The sequence below is a fragment of the Empidonax traillii genome, unplaced genomic scaffold (genome assembly GCF_003031625.1).
Source record: "Empidonax traillii isolate 1590-97213 ecotype Southwest subspecies unplaced genomic scaffold, ASM303162v1 scaffold769:size436185, whole genome shotgun sequence".
NCBI classification, from domain to species: domain Eukaryota; kingdom Metazoa; phylum Chordata; class Aves; order Passeriformes; family Tyrannidae; genus Empidonax; species Empidonax traillii.
Window position 1 is genome coordinate 400,609 of NW_020955962.1, and position 22,083 is coordinate 422,691.

Genomic DNA, 22,083 nt, shown 5'->3' on the forward strand with positions numbered 1-22,083 from the left:
GGGGGTTGTGTGTGTTTTTCCAGCAGTGCTGTGACCTGGGGTACCACGCCAGCCTCAACAGAGCCCTCAGGACGTTCCTGTCGGCGGAGCTGAACCTGGAGCAGTCGAAGCACGAGGGGCTGGACGCCATCGAGAACGCCGTGGAGAACCTGGACGCCAACAGCGACAAGCAGAGGCTGATGGAGATGTACAACAACGTCTTCTGCCCCCCCATGAAGTTCGAGTTCCAGCCACACATGGGTGACATGGTCAGTTTGTGTCCCTCCTCCCGCTCTGGCTCTGTAAACGCTCCCAGCTCCGCCTGTTCACTTCCCTTGTCTTGGATAATCGACCCACTCGCTCCAAGGCCGCCTGTTTGGATCTGGGTTTGGGAGGTTCAGGGGAGCCCGAGAAAGGGGAGATGATGTAAAGGTTAAGCAGAGGCTCGTGGTGTGGATGTCTGAATTTTACTGGCTCTTTATGGCTGGCAGGGGCACCGAGGATGAGGATGCTTAATTGGGTTTAATACTAAATGTGAGCAGGATACTCTGTTTCAACCTTTCGTTTAACCTACAAGTTAAATAAATGAATAAATGAAATTAGGTAAATTCCTGCACCCCGAGGCAGAATCTGAAGTTAGAAATTTGAGGGGACAGCATAAAGAATCTTAAATGCTGATTTTTTGATGCATTTGGGTGCGTGATCTCAGAGCCCAAATGCTTTCCAGGGGTGCTCTTTGCATCCTCCCTGTGAGACGAGGCTGTCAGAGGACTTTCGTTTTTGGCACGGCAAATCCCACTCTTTATGGGTTTATCAAGATGTGGTCCCTCAGCTGGGAGCTGTTTAAAGTCGCACAAGCTGAAACCGGTTCTAAATGGGAACACATGTACAGTGTGCTAATTTAGGTCAGTTGGTTGGATTTCTGGATTATCCCCTGAACACTGAGCACAGACTGGAAGGATGGTCTCTTGCAGCCTCTTCTTTCTGTCTGGGAATTACAGTCGCTGCTTCAGGCTCTTCTTTGTCTGTTCCATTTTAAGGGAAACCCTCAGACTGCAAATGACCTTTCCTGGTTTTTTTTGTTTTTGTTTTTGTTTTTTTTTCTGTGCTTTGGTAGTATCCTGTAAGATCGTGGGAAGAAAAAAAAAAGAATTACCTGCAGTCAGTCATTCAGTAACAGCTCCCATTCACTGAATCGTTTATCTTGGTAGTCCTTGAGGCCAAATGAGTATTTATAATGCAGCTGATGGTCTTGTTGCAATAGCCCTGCACGTACCACATTGGATATGTGATGGTGTGTGTGCCTGTGTGATAAAACTCCCATTCCAGTTTCTGCCTTAGGCAGTGAGGTCAGTGTTTTCTTTTAAAAAAGTCCCCCCCACGCAGAGAACCAGAACAAAACTGAAGGGAAAAGCTGCCTCATGCTGTGAAATAAGAGTAATTCTGAGCAGCACGGGGGAGCTCACTGTTCTGGCTTGTGTGACAGGTCCCTAACCTGTTCTTTTTTTTTTTTATTTCAACTCCCCTGAATTTATTAACTGGTGACTTGTGCCTGTTGCTGTGGTGTACAGGTAGTTCAGCTGAGCCAGCTCAGCCCCTTGTACCCCTGCCCCAGGATGCCTGGCTGAAACATTGACCCAAAATCTTCTTGATTTGCCAGGTGATTTAGCCCAGTATCTGTGGTAAAGCACCTTCAGGCTTTCAAAACACACAATGAGCTTGCATCAGTGGAAGCAGCTCGTTCTTTCTGGTTCTTCTGTGATGTTCTCATCCTCTCTCTTGCTCACTGTTCGGTCCACCCAGGAAGGGAACTGCAGTTTGGGAGAACACAGACCCTTTGCCCCTGATTGAAATCCAGGGCTGCAAAGTTTCCAAGTTGAGCACTTTGGAAAATGCTTGTGTGCAATAATCAAATGACTAATTGCAGTGCTCTTGATGATGTGGGGTTTTTCCTAGCCCTCTGAAAGCTGTGCTGTTTCCCTTGCAGGAGTCCCAGCTCTGTGCCCAGCAGCCGGTCCAGAGCGAGCTGGTGCAGCGGTGTCAGCAGTTGCAGTCCAGGCTATCTACGCTGAAGATTGAAAATGAAGAGGTCAGTTAATCAACCAGAAATCAACAACCCCTCTTACCCACTTGCAGTCCGTACTGGGGGACTAGCTGTGGCAGAATCTAGCTGCTGTGATCCTCTTTTCTGAAGACTTGTGTTGAAATTCAAGACGGAGGCAGCCGAGGCCAGCAGTTCATTAGTGTTTGTGATCTCACATGGAAGTTGGGGGTGTGGAGAGGATCCTTTCAAATACCTCCATGGGTCTTTCTTCCCGTCCTTCATCTGATAAGACTTGGCTGTGTTGCAAAAGTTGCCTTTGGATAGCTGAGGGAAAAAGAGGAACTTGATGTTTTGAAGTGAAGACAGTGAATTTGCATAACCTGGGGAAAGAGTGATTTTTGCTTAATTGGTCACCTAAGATGAGAAGACTGCATCAGTGGTGTGGCCTATCTCTGCACCTCTGTGTTCAACAACTTCTAATCCTCCTTGGGTAAAATTTGCAACTCCTTTATGTTTAGGAAGTTGATTCAGATTTACCTTCAGTAAAAACGAAAAGTGCAGTGAAGTCCTGGTTGTAACATTTAACATTTGATTCCCAGTAGATGCAGTTACAGAGGGCAATTAGATCATCTTTGTTCCACGCTCTTTGCTTTGAGGTTAAGTGTCTTTACATCTGCTTCTGATGCCAGCCTGTAAGATCACAGCTGATTTCCTGCTCCTGGCAGGTTCTTGTGTGCTGCTGCCAGCCCTTGTGTGCTGTTAATGAGCAAAACTTACACCTTAATTATGTCAGGACGTGAAACCAGTAATATCTGTTTGTTACTTAAGTGCTCCAGGGCAGTTGCTGCCTCTCTTGTTTGCATACAACGTGCTGTCCTCGCTTTAAAGTTCTCTCCTCCTTGCTGGGCAGGTTAAGAAGACGATGGAAGCCACACTCCAGACAATCCAGGACATCGTCACGATAGAGGACTTTGATGTCTCTGACTGTTTCCAGTACAGCAACTCCATGGAGTCTGTGAAATCCACTGTCTCAGAGACGTTCATGAGCAAGCCCAGCATTGCCAAGAGACGGGCGAACCAGCAGGAGACAGAGCAGTTCTACTTCACGGTAAGGGGCTCGTTTTTAGGAGCTTGGGAATTTTTTTCTTGCCCAGAGAAGCTCTCCAAGGTCAGGTTGGAGCAACCTGGGCTAGTGGAAGGTGCCCCTGCCCGTGGCAGGGGGTGGAATTGGATGACCTTTAAGGTCCCTTCCAACCCAAACCGTTCTATATTCTGTATTTTCATTGTGATTTATTTAGAGTTATACTCACAAGAGAGTGCAAAATGACGCTCTGGTCTTACCAAAAACACTTCTGTCATTGATTTTGGGCAAGCAGAGGAAGCACGTTGGGTTTTTTAAACGTGGGCTTTCAATTCTCTACGAATATATTGGGATACCTTTGTCGATGCAAACGCGGTCAGTGGATAAATAGTGTAAAATTTGATTTCTTCTGCATCTGAAAAGGAATTGTCTGAGAAAGAACTTAATAGCTTGTAAATATCAATTTTCAAAATTAATAGGAGCTAAAAGGATGTTTAGCTCTTTCATTTTTTTGTTATTATCATCTTATGATTCCAGCTCACAGCTTTGCACTAAATCAGTGCTTTTTACAAGGTGCAAAGAGCTTTTTGATGTTGAATTTCATACCATACTATGTGGGGTTTTTTTCTAAATCAGATTTATGTTAGACTGTTGAATTTGGCTTGGTTTTCAAAATGTATCAGATTAGCAGATGAAAATCACGGCTCTTATCCTGGTTACTTTATCATTCCTTTGGGCACCTTTTGCTGTATGTAATATCCTTCACTTTCTCCTTCCCAGAATTATTAAAAGTCTGAATTTTCTGTGCAGATTGCAGTAGCTGGATGGTTCAGGGTGGTTCATCGGGCCTTGACTTACAAATATTCAAAATCCTTTGTAGAAGGTGAAACTGGCTATTGAGAGAAGTGGGTGGAGAAACAGCTTCAATTAAGAAGGGATTGACCACCCTGCCCAGGGTTATGGAACTAGGAAAGTGATTTTTAATTGAACTCTCAGCATTCCCTCTCTAGAGACGGACTATTGTGAGTTCAAATAGGAGAAGGAACCCAGGGCTTAATTTGGAGGGGATATTTTTCTGTTTCATGGGGTTAGTTAGAGAGACCCTCTTTAACCAGCCTGACCAGATGCTGGATTGATCTGCTATTGACCAGGCTTATAAATATCCCCCATAAAGATTTCAAGCCTTGAATCTCTAAAGAGCAGCTTTTTCAGTGTCTGAGGAAGCGCTCAGATGAGTATTAATGAGGCTGAGGGCAGAGCTGGGTGAGACATTCTCTGTGCAGGGGCTGAAAACAAAAGTGCAGAGCAGAACTGAGATTTAAATCCCCTTTTACCTTATGATGTGCTAAATGCTGAGGGATATGAGCTGTGAGAAAAAGAGTGATTTAAAAGAGTGTTCCATATTAATGTAACTCAGGCTGGAAATTCCATGTAGTGCATTACTAGCTGGGCAGAGCTCTCGGGTAAATACAGTGATGGGAATTTAATTGAAGATACTCACTGTAGTATCTCCACACTGGAATAATATATGTTTCCACTAGAGGCACATCCCTGCACGCTGATGGATCTGTTGTCGGGCTTTGAAGGAAGATTTGTATTCGGAATGGAAGCTTTAAAAGTGCCCTGTGTGAGTGGAAAGCAGAGGAGTGATTGACTTAGCACTGAGCTAATGCAGGTGGCTAAAGCAGGGAAGCAGCAGCGACTTCAGGGAGCCGAAATCCAGGGATGTGGCTGCTGCTGCCATGGATACAGACCTGCTTCCTGGAATTGGAGCTGTCAGAGCTGCTAATCATAACACAGCTGGCACTCGGCCCCACCTGAGGAGTGGAGAGGGGATGAATGATTTAATTCTCTTACCTCGAAAACGGGGGTAATTTTAGTTCTTAGGCTGAATGTTATTTTTTCCCTCTGCAAAGATGAAGAGCCAGAACAATGCTCATTCTGTGAAGTGCTTTAGAATTAATGGGAATTTACTGCTAGCAAACCCTTCAGCCATGGGTCTTAAGTGTGATGTGAAGCCTCCCTGCTGATGAGTCCTGCAGCAGCGTCACGCTGGGTGTGTCACTGTGACTCTGGTGCCGTGGTCAGATCCATCTCCCCCTCTCCTTCAAGTGCCTGGTTCGAAGTTGTTCTTGGAGGGTGTAGAGAGGGAATAAAACTGCTGAGCTATCTGGGCTGGGGGCAGATCAGGGTGTGGGACAGTGGCAGAAATGGGTTTTCTTTTTGGTTGGTTTGCATTTCACTTCTTTCCGCGTCCCACCTGACGACTGGTTCTCCCTGGGAAAATCCTGCAGCGAGGTTGGGCTCGAGGTGCCCAAGGTGCTTGGTTTTCTGGGTGCAAAATGCTCCCCAGCTGTGACTAACAGCAGATCTTCACCTCTTAATTGTCACAGTGCAGATATAACGTGACTTGAGGACGTTTCTGCTGCTTTGTTCTGATTGCACTTAGTGTGGCTCCAGCTGCGCTCTGCCAGAATTGGAATCCTTAGGAGTTGTCCTGTAGCTTGATTATTATTTTTTGTCTGTTTTTATTAAGCCAAAAATCCAGTACTAATGCATCTTTATAATTCACTGAATAAAACCCAAAGCCTTGTTTTAAAATTATGCCTTTTTTTTTTTTTTCCCTAAGCATCCTTGCAACAGGCAGAGCACAGAATGTCAGGCATGAGGAAATAGGAATAAAATCTCATGAGATGCTGCACTGAATAGGAACTTTCTCTTTTTCTCCTTTAAAACATTCCCTGCTACAGTCCCAGGCAGGTGATGTTCTTAACATGACCTGAGCCCAGAGCATTGACAGTCCCAGCGCTGTGGCCCTGCCCTGCCCTGCCCTGCCTGCAGCCACCTTAGGCTGAGCTTAAGTGCTTAGATCTGCTTCAAAGGGGAGCTTAACTCTGCCAAATCAAGTTGATCTGCTGATCTTTAAACTTCTGTTTCAGCTGAGCCTTCCAGCCCTTCCTGTCCCTTCACCCGCCCGTGACTCCCAGACCTCCCAAACCAGATTTATCCTCAACCCCCCCACGTCAGATTCTCTGGTTAATTCTGCAGCTTTTAACTCTTCATGTTTCCCTTCTGCCAAGGTTTGATGTACTGAGCAAAATACAGAGTTAGGGCTTGGTCCTACAGGGTAATTCCAAAAGCAATATGATTAATTTGTTGTCGCAGTGATCACGCTTCCTGTTTTCTTCTAAAACAACAACAAAGAAATTTGAAGTATTAACATAGGAAGGAGGAAATGCTGAGACTCTCCAAAGGGACTTAATTCTTGTGAAATGTTTCTTCCAATGTTGTCAACCGAAGGGACATAAAACACGGGCTTTTGGCAGTTAATTAAAGCCATTTTTGTTTGTTGTGTCAGTGCACAGCACGGCTGGAGACCCCTCAGGGGAAACTTCGTTGGTTCCTGGAAGGTTTTCCCTTACCCTCAGTACTGACAGGGTTTGTGTGTATATATATATATATATTTATGTATATATTTCTTCTTGGTCCTTTACATCCTGCATACAGGCTGCTGTTGTGACCTGCAAAGGACAAGCAAGGGCCAGGCACTCTTGTTGCTAAAAATACTCTTTTTTTACCTTAAATATTTGCAGTTTAATTTGGCAATCCTAGGCCAGAACTGGGAGAAAGTGGATAGAATTGGGACAAGCCAGTGGGAGTGGAACTGGGTGATCTTTAAGGTCCCTTCCAGCCCAAACCATTTGAAGATTTAATGATAAGAATGCGAACGTTTCGTTATTAAATGAGAATCCTCTCTTTGTGTTGATTTTGCTGGCTGAATTTTTAAAATATCATGGAATGGTTTTAGAATCTCATGATTCCAAAGAATGCTGTGTGATATTGGAAGAATTATGTGCTATCTGTGTGTTTTTCAGTGTAAATATGTCCCAGTTCCAACACGGACAGCTACTGTACAGCGGAGTATTTTATGTGCTGCAGCTCAGTGAAGATAAATAAAAACTGCTCTGAGCTGCAAAAATAAGAGATGAAAGACCTGTAGAAAACCAGCATTTGCAGAGCTGTGAAAAATCAGGAAGCAGTGGGAAAAAAAAAACCCTGAATGATTGTACAATATTTCACCGAGAGAGGAGATCTGAACTTAAATAATACCTTTATTTGTTTTGTCCCGTGGCCCCCCCTGCAACCCTGTGTATCATCCAGCGTGGAGGCAGCCACAGTATTTGACAAGTAAAGTGGGGTGAGGGAGGTTAAGTGAGAGAATAAGCACAGTAGCAGCCTTTTAGTTGTTTAGAACAGATTGCTCATTCAGCTGCATTTCCATTCCCCCCCTGGCTGCAGAGGGATGGGTGACAGCTTCTCTGATGGCTTCAAACATGCCAAACATTCAGCTGATTCCACAGTGGAACAATGGAAATTGCACTGCAGACAGAGGATCATGCAGTCATTAAGGTCGGAAAAAAGACCTCCAAGATCAAGTCCAACCTTTGTTGGCCTCGATATATGGATGGGCTGAATTTCAGACTTGCCCAGAGAGATAAACCAGGACTTGATTCATCCTTTAACTGTAAATTTCGGTGTCATTCTGTACTTGTGTTCAGAATCAAGGGACACGAAGATGCAGTCAGAGACATGAATTGTCTCCTCATGATCCTTTTTCTTTTTCTCACAGAAAATGAAGGAGTATCTGGAAGGCAGGAACCTGATAACGAAGCTCCAAGCCAAGCACGACCTTCTTCAGAAGACCCTGGGAGAAAGTGAGTCTGGGACCCCCATCTCTGCTCCCAGCCAGGCTGTTGCACTTACTGCATTAGTCAGCTGAGAGTGACAGCCCTGGATTAGTGATGCAAAGTGGCCATACTCATGTTTTATGAATTTATTTCCCTGATCTGTATGATGGAGAAGCCCAGTGACCTACATGGCTGCTTGATTAACGGTGAACACGAGATGCTTAATGAATCATTTAAGTGCATCACTTATCGTTGCAGTGGAGCTTGTGCCCACTCCTTCATCCTCTCCCCATTCACACACCTCCTGCTCATCACTTAATGATCTGCACTGGGGCAAACCTTGTGATTTACAGTTTGCTGAGGAGTTTGAGAAGTACTGACAGCCTGGTCAGAAGTTTCAGTTTCGTGGTAGTTTTGCTGCTTCTCACCTCTGTGAGTTCAAACCAAACTAGTGTATGCGAGCCTGGGCTTTTACTGGGAGAATAACAAACAAATTTCAGAGTATTTAAAATATGTTGCCTGTCTAGAGGGCATTAGTCAAGGGGCAGCAGCCAGAACTGAATATGCATTTGCTGTTGGTGTCAGAACAAAGGAAGATTTCTTTCCCTTCATGGTATGGGCAAATCCTGTTGGCCAAAAACACTTAAACTATGCATCCAAGTTTCCATAGAAACATGACTGCCTTGTATTTGCAGAGGAGAAGGTTTTAACAGTCTAAATGTCAGGTCAAAAAAAAAAAATGGTTGCTGGGTTTGTGTGCTGGAGCAGGGCTGGTGGTGTGATGTGTAACTGAGCTGGGCTCCCCACAGTTTATGGTGTGCAAATCTTGTGGATGAAAACTTAACCAGCATGTGGGCTTTGAAGTGCTTTGCTTTCAGTTTAAGAATGCACTATAAAACTAAAATACTTACTGCCACAGTAATTAAGAGTTTCATGTTTATCAGACCCAAACCACTGGAAGGCAAGGGAAGGATGTTCATTGGTTTGAGCCTTATTGCTTAAAGTTGTTCATCTCTTCAGCTGTCCCAGAGAAAGGGTGGGTGAAGCCAAAGTTCTGTGTCCTTAGGGTATTTTTCTTCTGCCTCTAAATATCTCCAGGGGGACACCCGTGCTGCCCCTGTGACTAATCACATTCCTGGATCATAGCTGACCTCTGCATTCCAAGACCTCTTTCCTCTTAACCTGCCTGCCCCCTGAACCCAGCTCAAGCTGTGGTGGAGGAGGAGGGGGGAAAGGAGAGGAAATTAAATGTGATTTCTGTCTTGCCACGTAGATTTAAAGGCTGCTTCTGTTTTCTTCATTTGCTTTGCAAACCAGAGCTTTCTTAGTGGCTCTATGGAGGGACTCAGAGAGGGGTCGGGGAGGGGGAGCTCCAGCAGCCTCTGAAAAAAATCCTTCTGTCCTCTGTGAGATCAAAAGGAGCTGAGAAAGGGAGGTGCATCTCATTTCCAAAACCACATGAGCAGGTTAATGGGACAAGCTGGGGACTGTGCCTAGACTCACCCATAAAATGTCGCTTAATTGGGAAACGGGCAAATAAAATCCCTTTCACGCATCCCCAGAGCACGTTTAGAAGCTTTGCTGAAAAATGTTCCTCCAGCTGCGTGTCTCCAGTGCCTGGAAAATCCAGGGGTTTGTTGTAATTTTTATTCTTCTTTGCCCCATCCTCAGGTGACATTTATTAGTCGTCGTGCAAATTGCCTTAATCTAAAGATGACAAGTTCCAGTAATAAAAATAGCAGCAGTTTTCCTATCTCCAAGTAATTATGTCCCTGCCTACTGTACACATTTGTCACCCTAATGCAGGAGCCCCTTGATGTTGCCACAGCCATGTAATTTCTATATATGAATATTCTATGATGAAAACGGGACAGATGGCTGCAAGTTCTGCTTCAGAATAACATTTTCATGTAAATTATGCACTGTTTTGGCTTTACGTGGGGAGAGAGAAGTGGCTATCAAGATGTGTTCAACTAATTGTCAGCCATCAGCAATTAGCTGTTTCCCTCCTTCATTCTTCCATCTCCCCAGGAGCAGGAAGACAACTGGAGGGAAGGTGGATTTTCAGCTGTTGGGAATCAGTGTGGGTTTCACTGATGATAATCTGTACCAGCAAAGGATCAGGCCTGTGCAATTCCCAACAGCACATCCTCGTTTTCCCTGCCTCTTCCTCCTTGTTGTGATGTTTTAGATGATGCTGCATTAGCAAGTCCTGAGCCTTGGCTGCTTCCTTGCAAACTCAGTGCAAGTTAATGGAATGTTTTTATAAATATGTTTGTGGAAAATACCATTAAACGTCTGTCTCTCAAAATAGCTTAATGCCAGCACGTTCAGTCTGTGGACTAACAAAGCTGGGAATGTTTTCAATCTTCCTAAGGGGCTTTACAAAGCAGGATCTCTTGCCCCACCAATTCCCCTGGGAAGTGGGAGGGAGGGAGAGGTTGGCAAGCCCCGTTTTTTTTGGCAGAACCCAACAATTAGAATGCCCAGGGAGCTGGTTTTCAAAAACAATACTTTCCAGAGACAGGGTCACTGGGCAGCTGTGTTTCCCTGCTGGAGCTGTGCCAGCAGGGATGGGCACTGTCCAGCTCCCAGAGCTGCCCCCTCTGGCACCAGTGGTTCCTCTCCTCCATCTCCTTCCAAAACTGGCTTTACAGAGGTATTGAAAGCATTTTCCCATTCCTCTCTCCTAATGCTGGATTTCTTTGTCTTCCTGACAGGTCAGCGGACTGACTGCGCCCTAGCCAGGTTGGTGTGGCTCGGGGAATTATATTTTTAAGGAAAATCTGATGCAAATTGGTCATTCTAGATCAGTTACCAGCCCAGGACGTGTATCTGTTAGAAAATGATACTTATTTAGAATCGTAAAGTAGAATCCCAGAATGGTTTGGGTTGGAAGGGACCTTAAAAATCATCTCATCCCACTCCCTGCCCTGGGCTGGGACACCTCCCACCATCCCAGGTTACTCCAAGCCCTGTCCAACCTTGAAGAATTCCAGGGATGGGACATGGATTGAGCTAACACAGAAGCAAATTCCTTTTCTTGCCCCAGTGCATTTAATGCAGAACAATTGTGAGGACCCAGAGAATATTTTTCAAACGAAGATTTTTACAACCAAATTCCTATTTCTTTAGGAGAGTTGGGCCCAGGGAGTCTTCAGGGTTTATCCACGTGGTTGGTGCATGGAGTTGAGTAACATAAATTGGGAAACGCTTTATCCCCTTGACCAGCCGTGGAGCTGGAATCCAACAGCACGGAGGTCGGGGAGAATAAACTTCCCATTTATAATTAGGACCAATCACAGAACCATAACTGAGCTTCTGATGGGCTTTTTGTAAAACATAACAAATCTCCATCCCCAAATTGATGGATTCAGGGGGCTCTGCTGGGCATGAGGAGCTGGAGCAGGGGCTGTGCATCATCCTGCCTCGTTAACAAAAGGAAGGTGATTACTACCAGTGTGGAGCCTTTACTAGTGTTCACATTCCTCACAGCAAAGCAAAGCTGACAGGTCCTAATTAGACCCTGACATCTGTAATAATAAAATATTATTCATCATGAAGCAATTTTAAATATCAAAGAACCGTTCCTGCTAATAGTTTAAAGTCGGCCTTATTGTCTGTGACAGCCCGTGGAATCTGATTTTTTTTTTTTTTTTTAATTTTTCATTCAATGTTTTTGATTTTTATGGAAGGAATTTCCCCCAAATTAACACGTTGTACAGTCTTTTTAAAAATCACACTTCTGATCCCCTTATTTATAATTCAGCAGCCATCTGCCCTGGCAGGGAATTGGCTGGAACGATACATTAGGGCCTCTCTGCTATTATCTCTCCGGCTTCATTTTTACAAGAAACTAAAGGAATTTGAAACCCCAGTAATAAATTTTGAGGGGGAATTTGGAAATACTGGCAAAGCAAGGGTTTTTCTTCTTTTTTTTTTCCCTACCATGAATGTCCCCCAACATCAATAAATGAGAGCAGACAGAAGAGGCTTTTAGCCTGCCTGGTGCGTGCTGGTGTTGGAGGGGGTTTTGTGTTATTTATTTATTTGAAATCTTATCAGAACTGTAATAAGGACTCCGCAGTGGCAGCTGTTAAAAGCACAGTGGGAACCAGGCTGCTCCCACCTGCCCTTCCAGAGAGCAGCTCTGTGCAATTTCTATCAAACTTCACCTTCTCCGAGGAGCTCCGCGCCGCGCAATTCCGAACGGTCGGAATTAAAATGTCAAGGGCAGTCCTTTGTCGGAGCTCCCTGGCGTCTGCTTCAGGTTTTTTTAGTGATTTAAAGTCGCTTAAAATCTTCCTGGAGTTCCATAAATTGAACGAGGCTCCTGTCACTATGATTGACTTGGGTGCCTGGCTCCTTCCCTGCTCCGAAATGCGGGTGGTTGGGAATGCGAAAGGAATGAGCTGGTGATAGTGGGGGGATTATCCTGACTGTTGTGTTCTGTTTTTTCCCTCCTGCACCCCCTGGGTGGTTCTGACCCATCAGTGGCAGGCGCAGCTCCACCGTCAGGAAGCAGGTAATTAATATTTCCTTCAGTAACAAGCAGGGCTGTGGCGGGGGGTTGGTGGAAAGCAAATGTTTTTATCCCTCCTTCTCTTCCGTGGGCCTTTTCAGGCTTGTCCAAGTGGTGTCTGCTCGTTCAGTGACTGAAATCACTCAAAAAAAGCCTTGTTTGTTTTCCCTGATAAAATATAAAATTAATTTCACTCCCTTTTCTGACAGACCTGGGAACCAAAAATACCAAACAGCCCCGAGCTGTTGGGACAGCCATGGTTTTGTAGGATTCATGCTGTTGTCTCTTTGTCCCCATTCCCTTTGGTTTCCCTGGAATCCCACTGCAACGCCATTGAACCTGTAACTGCTCACTTGTTGTGCCTTTATGTAATAAAGATTTACTCAGGAAGGCTTTGTGTCCCTGGCTCTGGGGATAATCTGTTGCTTTTTGGTACCCAGTTGAGCTCACATGCGTTTCTTGGAGATAGGGAAAACTCAAAATTATTACTTGTTGATAGTGTGAAGTTAAAATTGGGCTCGGAATTTCAGTTCACACAGCCTGTCTTGGGGTGCTGATTTATTTTGGTTTTTTTTTTTTTCCTCTTCATTTTTACCATCTCTGCATTCTGACTGCCCTTTGAATGTCTCTTTGGGCAGGATTCCTCCCAAGCCATTCCCCTGGTCGTGGAGAGCTGCATCCGATTCATCAGCAGGCACGGTGAGTTTGGGGACTGAAGGTGTCCAGGGATATTCCTATGAAATGAAGTGATGTAGAAGCCTTATCAAAATTGTTCAGAGCAGCTCAGGATGTGCTGCTTGTGGAGAGCAATCCCAGAGATTGCAACGTGAGGAAAATGGCTCTTTTTGGCTGCGCTGCTGGTTATTATGTGTATAATCACTTTTCTAAATAACTGACCTTGCAAATGTTGTTCTCCCCACAATATCCCTTTATTTCTTGCAAAATAAGGTTCCCATCCGTAGATACCACTCATTCCTCACCTCCACTCACCTCCCTGTGAGCCCTGAAGTGTGGCCTTCACCGACAACAATCATCCCCTTCCCAGAGGAGGAGGAATACTCTGAGTATTTGAATGTAGGAGGTCAAGTGGGGAATTAATTGCTCACTTACTGCCACAGGGAGATGATTTATGCCTGTTTTGAAGCTTAACTTCACAGCCTTGAATGCTATACATTTATTGTAATTTGTTTTCATTTTTAATTGATATCATTTGTTAGTAGTGTGTGGAACAGCTGCTAATTAACAGATGTAGAAAGGGGTCGAATTTATCTTCATTACCCACGACACAGGGCCGGGTAGTAGGTCCTGTTTCATTTTCCTTGTTTCATTACCGTTTTAGAAACTATAATCTAGAGTCCCATTCTCATCATCACTTGGAAGATCATCACAAGCGCTTCTTTAAGGCCATACTTGGTGGAAAAAGTCATCGAAACCACGTTGCGGCGGGAACTGAGGCAGGATAAATCGGGGCCACCAGGAGATCACACTTTTCAGGCTCATATCGCTGGGCTAGCTTGGATTTTCCAAGAGATCCGATGGGTTTCTGCACAGAATGTCAGGCCACGGTGTAAAGGCACAGTTGGGAATTAGCAGGAACGTGATTTCGTACACGTGAGGCAGCAGAGCTGGTGCCTGACGCACTTAACACGCAGGGATGGATTTGTTGGAGGTAGCCTGACATTTTCCAAGTGTTTGGCTGCGTAGGTGTGGGATGAATGTGGTTTTCGTGCTTTTTTTTTCTCCTCACTGGGAGTCGTTTCTTCCCCCTGTAGCTGTGGTGTCACAGCCCGCGATGGGATAAAACCCCTCGGAGGATGGAGAGGCCACAGGTGCATCAGGGAGAGTTTATTATTGATAGCCATTGTTATGGATATTTGTGATGGGAAGGGTCTGGAGGGGCCATAGGAGGAGTGGCTGAGGTCACTTGGTTTGTTCAGGTGGAGAAGAGGAGACTGAGGGGGCTGCCAGCTCCGATCTCTGCTCCCTGTGACAGTGACAGCCCCCAGGGAAGGGCTGGAGCTGTGTCAGGGCAGGCTCAGGTTGGATCTCAGGGAAAGGTTCTTCCCCCAGAGGCTGGTTGGGCACTGAACAGGCTCCCCAGGGCAGTGGGCACAGCCCCAAGGCTGCCAGAGCTCCAGGAGGGTTTGGGCAACGCTCCGAGGGACAGGGTGGGATTGTTGGGATGTCTGTGCAGGGCCAGGGGTTGGACTGGATGATCCCTGTGGGTCCCTTCCAGCTCAGGATATTCCATGATTCTGTTATAAATAAAACAAAGACATTGCAGCATTGCTGGGTTCAGAAAGTCCCCAGTGAAAAGGCTGGAGGGGATGGGGAGCTGATTTCCCTTGCTCATGAGTTGATTTGCGGCAGCTGTTGCTCATCTTACAGTGTACCAACAAAACTGTTACACTGGGAGTTTATTGGAATATCCCATCTACTTGACAAAATAATGACATTCCTCATGCTCACTTTTTAGCAGGAATGTCTTTAAGCCTGTCCTAAGCCCTTGGGTGGTGCTGGGGTAATTAAATGCTTCCGTTTCAAGTGGCTGATTTGCTCCAGGCCTTGGCGGAATCGCTCCTGCAAAATAAACACTGTCCTCCTGGCCCTGGCCATATTTTACTCCTGGCTGATACACCATTAGTTTATGACTTTCTCTGGGTTGTAAAATCCTTTGGGGATCCCCCAGGATAAAAGATAATGTGGCTTGTTATAGCCCAGTTACTGCAGTGGTTTAGGAAGAAGGGTTAATGTTTGTTCTGTCTGTGCTGAGATCTGGTTTTACATATTCTGTACATGCCTGGACAGAAGAGAGAAGTGGCTTTTAAATCAGCATCCTTCTGCCTGTGTTCTTATCTCTCCCTTATTGTATGAGCTGTAGCTGCTGAAGGTGCCACCTTATCTAATCTATCTTATCTTGTTGTTATCAGCATCTCTTGCTGTCTTACAGGTTTGCAGCATGAAGGAATATTCCGAGTGTCTGGGTCTCAAGTTGAAGTGAATGACATAAAAAATGCATTTGAGAGAGGTAAGGAAGAGCTATCCCACTGTCTCAGAAATTATTGCCAAATGTATGCATTTGTTTAAATGCTCTGAAATGGCCTGTTTTAAATGCAGTTTGGTCTATTTTATCCCTTTGATTTTTGTATTTCCTAAGTGAGTCTCCCAAACGCCTCCCTAGCGCTCATTAACCTTGAATTCTCAGTTGTTTGGTTTTATGCTTTGTACCTTGTAGAGTGTCTGTATAATAAATATTCTGAATTCAATCTTCTCTCATGTCTGATAGCTTATTGATTGTTTGTAACACTAAAGGACGAGGAGAATTTCATTATTAGGTGTAACTGCAATTTCCTCCCCTCTCCCCCCAGCCCTTTGTGGATAGATTGGCTGCTGGAGGATGAAATTTTTGTGTTTTCCACGTTGTCGAGGCACAGCTTGGCTACATTTATTTTAAATATCAGCGAGGGAGAGAACAAATTTCGAGGCACTGTTAATTTGAAATAGCTTTTAATAGATTTGATTTTCTGCGGGAAGGAGCCGTTCCACACAAAGGCAGGGAGCAGTTGGGAGCCTCCTGACTCATCAGCTCCTTGCTGGGCTGTTTCTCCCTGGCAGAGCAGGTTCAGAAGAGCTGCTCTTCAGGCAGTTCCTGCAGCTCATCTCCCCAGTCCTGCCTGGGTCGCTGGGAACAACAGGCCTTGTGTTAATCCCCCGAATGCATCACCCTCAAAGAACAGAGTCGGTGTGTTCCCGTGCTTGCTGGTGGAAGAGACAAGCAGTAATTAATTAAGCATAGCGAGTTCATTCTGCTTTTGGGAAGAGAGGTGTTTAATGAACAACATGTGTGAAATGGGGTGTGTAATGTCACCTGTCTTCACCTCCACCTACCTGAGAGTTAAAATCCTCGAGAAAAGAGGAAGCAGAAATGTGTTTCATAGTAAGGAAAAAGCTCAGAATCAGACCCTTTTTTATTTAAAGAAATATCAGTCAGCTTGGGAAAATAACCAAATAACCACTTGTTCCAGCACTGACATGCAGAAATACAAAAAGGGAGTTTTTTTCTTTTAGTTCTTCTCGCTTGTCTCTGTAAAGCCAATGATATACAGGACTGCCAAAGTTAACAATAACATCCCTGCATTTTATTACTTCATCCAGAGCCCTTGGTGGCAGTTAATATCAGGGATAATGCTCCAGTTTGGAGTGGCCCATTTATTATCCTGTGTGTTATTAAGATAATAGGCAAGCTTTGGTAATTTCAGTCACATAATGGATATATATAGCTTCAATTTGAGGATTGCCCCATCATTAAATCTAATTATGTCTGATAGGGAGTTTTCCCTAGGGGACAACTCCTTAAGTGGGCATCTTTCCTTGGGTAATACAGACAAACTGTGGCCTATCTACAGCAACAAATTATCCCAGAAATGTTCCCACCCCAGTTCCCCATGTCTGCATCCTCCTGAGCCAGGTGTGGGAGATGCTTCTTGTGCATCCACTGCATCCACCTGAGCTGCAGTTGGGAGTTTGCCTCGTGGAACATCCACCTCCCTGGTGGGTCTGTGATGTTCCCACCTTTCCCAAATACCTGGAGTTGTCACTATTGCTCGAGGAGCTCCAGTGCCACACTGAAATCCATCTGAGAGAAGCTGTCCCAGGTCTCCTGGGATTGCTGTCAGAGCTTCCCATCTCTCTGCCTCACGCTGGTTTGTGGTGCCGTTGGAGTAGGTGGGATTAACATAAATCCTTTTCTCCTGCAGAGGTTCATTGCAGTATTCTGATTTTTTTTTCCTTGCCTGCTTTTCTTTGCTTGTCACGAAGGGGAAGATCCCTTGGCTGGGGACCAGAATGACCACGACATGGATTCAATAGCAGGAGTCCTGAAGCTCTATTTTCGAGGGTTGGAGCACCCACTCTTCCCCAAGGATATCTTCCATGATCTGATTGCCTGTGTCAGTAAGTATATGAAGATCTGAGAAGAAATAGGGTTGATTTTTCTAAAATCCCACTTTTCTTTCCTCCCTTCCTCCTTTTTTTTTTTTTTTTCCTGACTCCAGAATAAGCTTTTTGGGATTGCTTTGGTTGGGCTCGTGTTGCACTGGCATGCTCTGTTAGGCAGTCTGAGCAGTTACCTGGTCACAGCCATCCTTGCTCTGATATGAATGAACAAGGAGAAGGAAATGAACAGATTTTTAAGGTCTGTGTGATGGATTTTTGTGAGGCAGTGGCTTCGTGACAGGATTCTTTTAAAACAGAATAAAGCAGAAACCTTCACTTCTGTGAATTAATCTCGCAGACGTGTCACCAGGAGATGTCAGAAAGGCCCTGCCAGAGGCAGGGATCACCAGCAGGGCTTCCTGCCTTGTCTGCATTCCCTGGATGTGCTGCCACGCTCCTGTGTGCTCTCCTTAGCTGACAAGGTACTACTTCTATCCCCTTTAGCTTCGTAACCACGAGGGACCATCTTCTGACTCCTGTTAGAGAATATCAATCATCAGGGCAGTCACAGCCGAGCTTTTAACATTGCTGTTGGTTTCTAAAGGTGGTTCTGGTAGGCAGAGAGTTGTTTGTGGCTTCTTCCTATGTGAGCAACCTCATCTTAAATGGCCTGGCTCTTTCCATGTCCTCCAGAATTGAAGAATGGTTCCATTGTCCGAGCAGAGAAATGGCCCTTTTGCGGTGGCAGCCTTTGAAGTCAGGCAGAAGATAACTGCCTCTGAAACGGCTCGTGGTTTTCTGCTCCTGATAAATGCATTTTGCAGAGTTGAACCTCGCACTGTGGGAAAAGTAAAAAAATCTGCTTCCAAATAACTTCTTCCCTTTTCTGAGATGATTTATGCTGCCCACTTATTTCTCGGTAGGCCGCTGCACGCAGAGCTTTTTTGCCTCACCCTTTAACTACGTTAATTTTCCTTCGAGTGCTACACAGTTTCTTTTTTTAAAACACCCACCTTTCCAAGCGGGCTTGAATGAGCCATTGTGCCAGAGCTGTCGGAACAGATGACATCCAGTGCTCCCACGCTCGGAAGGAACTCGCAGTGAAGTTTCACGTGTTCGGGGACCTTCACTGTCAAAGGCTTTGCCAGCAGGTTCTGCAGCCTTTGCGTTCCCGAGCAGATCATCCAGAAAACGGGAAAAATTCCTTCCTCCTCCTCCTGCTGTTGCTCTGCTGGACCCAGTGGCAGGCTGTGGGTTTGGTGGGATGATGACTCTGGTGCTCTTTCTTCCTTTCAGCGATGGATAATTTACAGGAGAGAGCTCTGCACGTGCGGAAGGTGCTGCTGAACCTGCCGAAGACCACCCTGATTGTAATGAGATACCTCTTTGCATTCCTCAATCAGTGAGTGTCCTTGGGAGCACCGGGGCTCTGCTGCAGCTCTGGCATTGAACACAGAGGTCACTGAGGTTGGAGAAGGCCTTTAAGATTATGGAGTCCAACCATTCCCCCAGCAGTGCCAAAGCCATCACTAACCCGTGTCCCCAAGGGCCACATCTGCTTGGCTTTTAAATCCCTCCAGGGATGGGGACTCAAGGTCGTGGAATCACAGAATGGTTTGGGTTGGAGGGGACCTTAAAGCCACTGGAGGGACACCTTCCACTAGATCAGGTTGCTCCAAGCCCCGTCCAGCCTGGCCTTGGACACTTCCAGGGATGGGGCAGCCACAGCTTCTCTGGGCAACCTGTGCCAGGGCGTCCCCACCCTCACAGGGAACAATTTCTTCTGAATATCCAATCTAAACCTACTCTGTTTCCACATGGCAGAGGGGATCTGTAGCTCTGGTATTGAGTGTTGGGCTGCAAGTGGGCTCAGAACAGCAATAATGAAGGAATAAAGACAGAGATTAATGTGCTCCCCTTATAACATCAGCACTCAGTCCTTTTCACATAGTCTCGAGCTTTCAAACTCCCTTGTGGTTTCTATTTAATTTCTCTGCAAATGCCATCAGTATCTCATTTTTTACCTGGATCCAGAGCATTCATGTCCCTGAATCAGCTAAAGCTGATCAGCTTTAGACAGCAGAAAGCCCAAAGCAAACCTTCCGAGCTCAGCTGTGTGTTCTGCAGCAGAGGATTATGATGATGATGTTTTCTGCTGTTCACCCTCCTTCCCACTCCTGTTTTTTTTTTTTTTTTTTGCAGTTTATCTCAGTTCAGTGAAGAAAACATGATGGATCCCTACAATTTAGCCATCTGCTTTGGACCAACGCTGATGTCAGTGCCTGAAGGTCACGACCAAGTCTCTTGCCAAGCTCATGTCAATGAATTGATCAAAACCATCATCATCCAACATGAGAACATCTTCCCGGGCCCAAGGGAGCTGGAGGGTCCAGTCTATAGCAGAGGTGGAAGCACAGAGGATTACTGGTATGATGGGTACCACTGAGGAGAAGAGGAATGGGTGGGTGGTTATCTGTGGGTTAGCACGTTACAGTCGTGAGTTCTGCGTTCTCTAATTCAGGATTGCAGCATCTGGCCCAACCTTTCAAAAACCTGTTTTGTGGAAGAGAAGATGGCTCTGATATCTCTGGAGAGCCACTGACTTAAAAGAAATAAGCTGGTATCAAGTAGCTACTCAGTTGTCAAACCCAGCTCACTTATCTTGAAGGGCAAGGTTGTGTGGGGATTTTCTTGGCCATTCTGGTTTGGTAGCTGCCAAAATCAATCTCTTTTTGGTTGTTGGGTTTTTTTTTTCCTCTCCTTCTTCTTTTTCCTCCTGCTTTTGCCTTTCCTTTCTGCCTGTCTGGAGTGCCTTTGCCTCAGACAGGGGGGTCACTTGCAGCTGAACCTCGAAGGCTGTGGCACTGGTATAATTTCCAGGGCAGCGCTGCCGGTGGGGGAGGAGAGAGGCAGGAATGCAAAAATCACCATTTCCATGCAGCCCAAAAGCTCCAGAGGCCCGGCCTCGTGTTCAGTCTGAAGCCACATCTGGAAGCAATTCAGGCAGAGCGGCTCCTGTCATCTGGGGTGGAAGGTTGGGGAGTGGGGGAAGGAAAGGAGGTGTTTTCTTTCCTACTGGCCAAGCTGATCTCTCCCTCTGAAGATGAGGAATGTTAAATTGTGTCCTGCTTCTCCCCCCTCCTCTCCTTCTCTCCCAGGAATGCAAATGATTATTTTCGTGTACTAAAATAAATACTTTTTTTTTTTTTTTTAATGAAGTCACTGTGGTGACAGAGCAAGCCTTGTTCCCCTGGCTTGTTTCAGAGTAGCTGCAGCTATCAGCTCGCTCCTTGTACGTGTGGCAAGGAGAGGCTCCTCTCAACTAACTGCTGTGTGCAGAAGACTTGCCAAAACCTTTTGGAAATTCTCTTTAATTTTACCCTTCGCTCTGATGCTTTTAGCTGATGTTACATGTGAAAGAGCTGTAAGGGGGGAAAAAAACCTCCAACTTGGTAATATTTATGACCTTAAGGAAACACATCAGCTTTGACAGGAGGGGAATAAAAATGTGCAGTGTTGAGTAGCCTCAGTTTGGGTGTCACTGCACAGGAGTGTGGGGGAGGCACGATGGCCTGGAAGGTGATATCAGCTTTATGAAGGCATTTGGTTTTCCTTCCCTGCCCTTCCTAAGCACCCTGACCTGGGACCCTGTTAAGGAGAGAAAGGGGAGAAGCAAGCAGGGGAGGCTGCTGAAAGCCAGGAAGGAGCATCTGGTTCCCATTCCAGCTTTCTCATAGTCCTGGTATTTCCACGGTTGTTCGTTATTGCCCGTAGGCTCCTCACCGTGCAGGCAGCAGGGTGAGTCCTTGGGGTTCAGCTGATTCCTCTTGTGGCTGGGGTGTCCTGGTGCCACTTCAAGGGTCAAGCCCTGTGGGAGCTCCCAGACGGTGTTTTGGAGTGGAATTGCTGGGGCTCAGCACCACAGCCCCCTGCTCTGTGCTCCAGACCTGCACCCTCGCCCAGAGTTGGCAGAGCTGTGAAACAGCCTCCCCTGGGCACAGCAGGGTAGGGCAAGGTTCAAGTTCGTCATAAACTTCGAAATCCTGCCTGTGAGTCAAGCCTGGGCTGTGATGTGTCTGTCTGTCTGTCTGAGACAGCTCAGGGAGAGTCCAGGAGACCCACAAGTGAGGCCGTGGAAATGGCAGGGAAGGAGATGGTATGGATGAATCATGGAATACCCTGAGGTGGGAGGGACCCGCAAGGATCACTGAGTCCAACCCCTGGCCCTGCCCAGGACACCCCAAAATCCCACCCTGTCCCTGAGAGCGTTGTCCAAACCCTCCTGGAACTCTGGCAGCCTTGGGGTCGTGACCAAACCCTGGGGAGCCCGTTCAGTGCCAACCACCCTCTGGGGGAAGAACCTTTCCCTGGGATCCAACCTGACCCTGCCCTAACACAGCTCCAAGTCCTGTCCGTGGTCGCTGAGAGCAGAGATTGTTGCTGCCCCTCCACTGCCCCAAGTGACTCAACTCTCACAGTGTTTTCTCTGCCAGGATTTATTGCTCTCACTTTTGGAGCCCCCAGCAGCCCAGTGCTTCCCACAGCAGCACCCCAGGGCTCACACCCCAAGAGTCAGCAGTAAGGACGGGTTTTTTGGTGGAAAATGCCTGGATAGGAGGAGGCACGTGGCCTTTGTGCAATGTTTGGATCTGTGTGCGACATGACTTCAGAGTCTGTGTGAAACCTTAGCCCTCAATGCTGCCTTCCTTCCTCCTGGGGCCTCCATTTGGCTGTAGATTCTTCTGTAAACTTTATTAAGTAGCACAAAGGCTTTGCAAAGGATGGGAAAGGTTGATTCCAGAGGTACTGACTCAGGAGATGTTGGACAGCTCGG

At 46.2% G+C, this 22,083-nt stretch overlaps 1 protein-coding gene across 3 annotated transcripts in view; it reads left to right on the forward strand.

Annotated features, from left to right (window-relative positions):
• The window catches only part of SRGAP2 (SLIT-ROBO Rho GTPase activating protein 2), a 97,318-nt gene that overhangs the window by 63,144 nt on the left and 12,091 nt on the right, over positions 1–22,083 (forward strand). For 2 of the 3 annotated variants that reach the window (XM_027901289.1, XM_027901291.1), the window contains exons 7-17: positions 24–248; positions 1,967–2,068; positions 2,934–3,131; positions 7,735–7,819; positions 10,513–10,540; positions 12,287–12,317; positions 12,953–13,013; positions 15,265–15,342; positions 17,133–17,267; positions 18,546–18,651; positions 19,452–19,676. In XM_027901289.1, coding sequence (XP_027757090.1) covers positions 24–248; positions 1,967–2,068; positions 2,934–3,131; positions 7,735–7,819; positions 10,513–10,540; positions 12,287–12,317; positions 12,953–13,013; positions 15,265–15,342; positions 17,133–17,267; positions 18,546–18,651; positions 19,452–19,676 — 1,274 coding nt within the window. The remainder of the gene's footprint in view (positions 1–23; positions 249–1,966; positions 2,069–2,933; positions 3,132–7,734; positions 7,820–10,512; positions 10,541–12,286; positions 12,318–12,952; positions 13,014–15,264; positions 15,343–17,132; positions 17,268–18,545; positions 18,652–19,451; positions 19,677–22,083) is intronic. The other variant, XM_027901290.1, reaches the window with a different exon arrangement.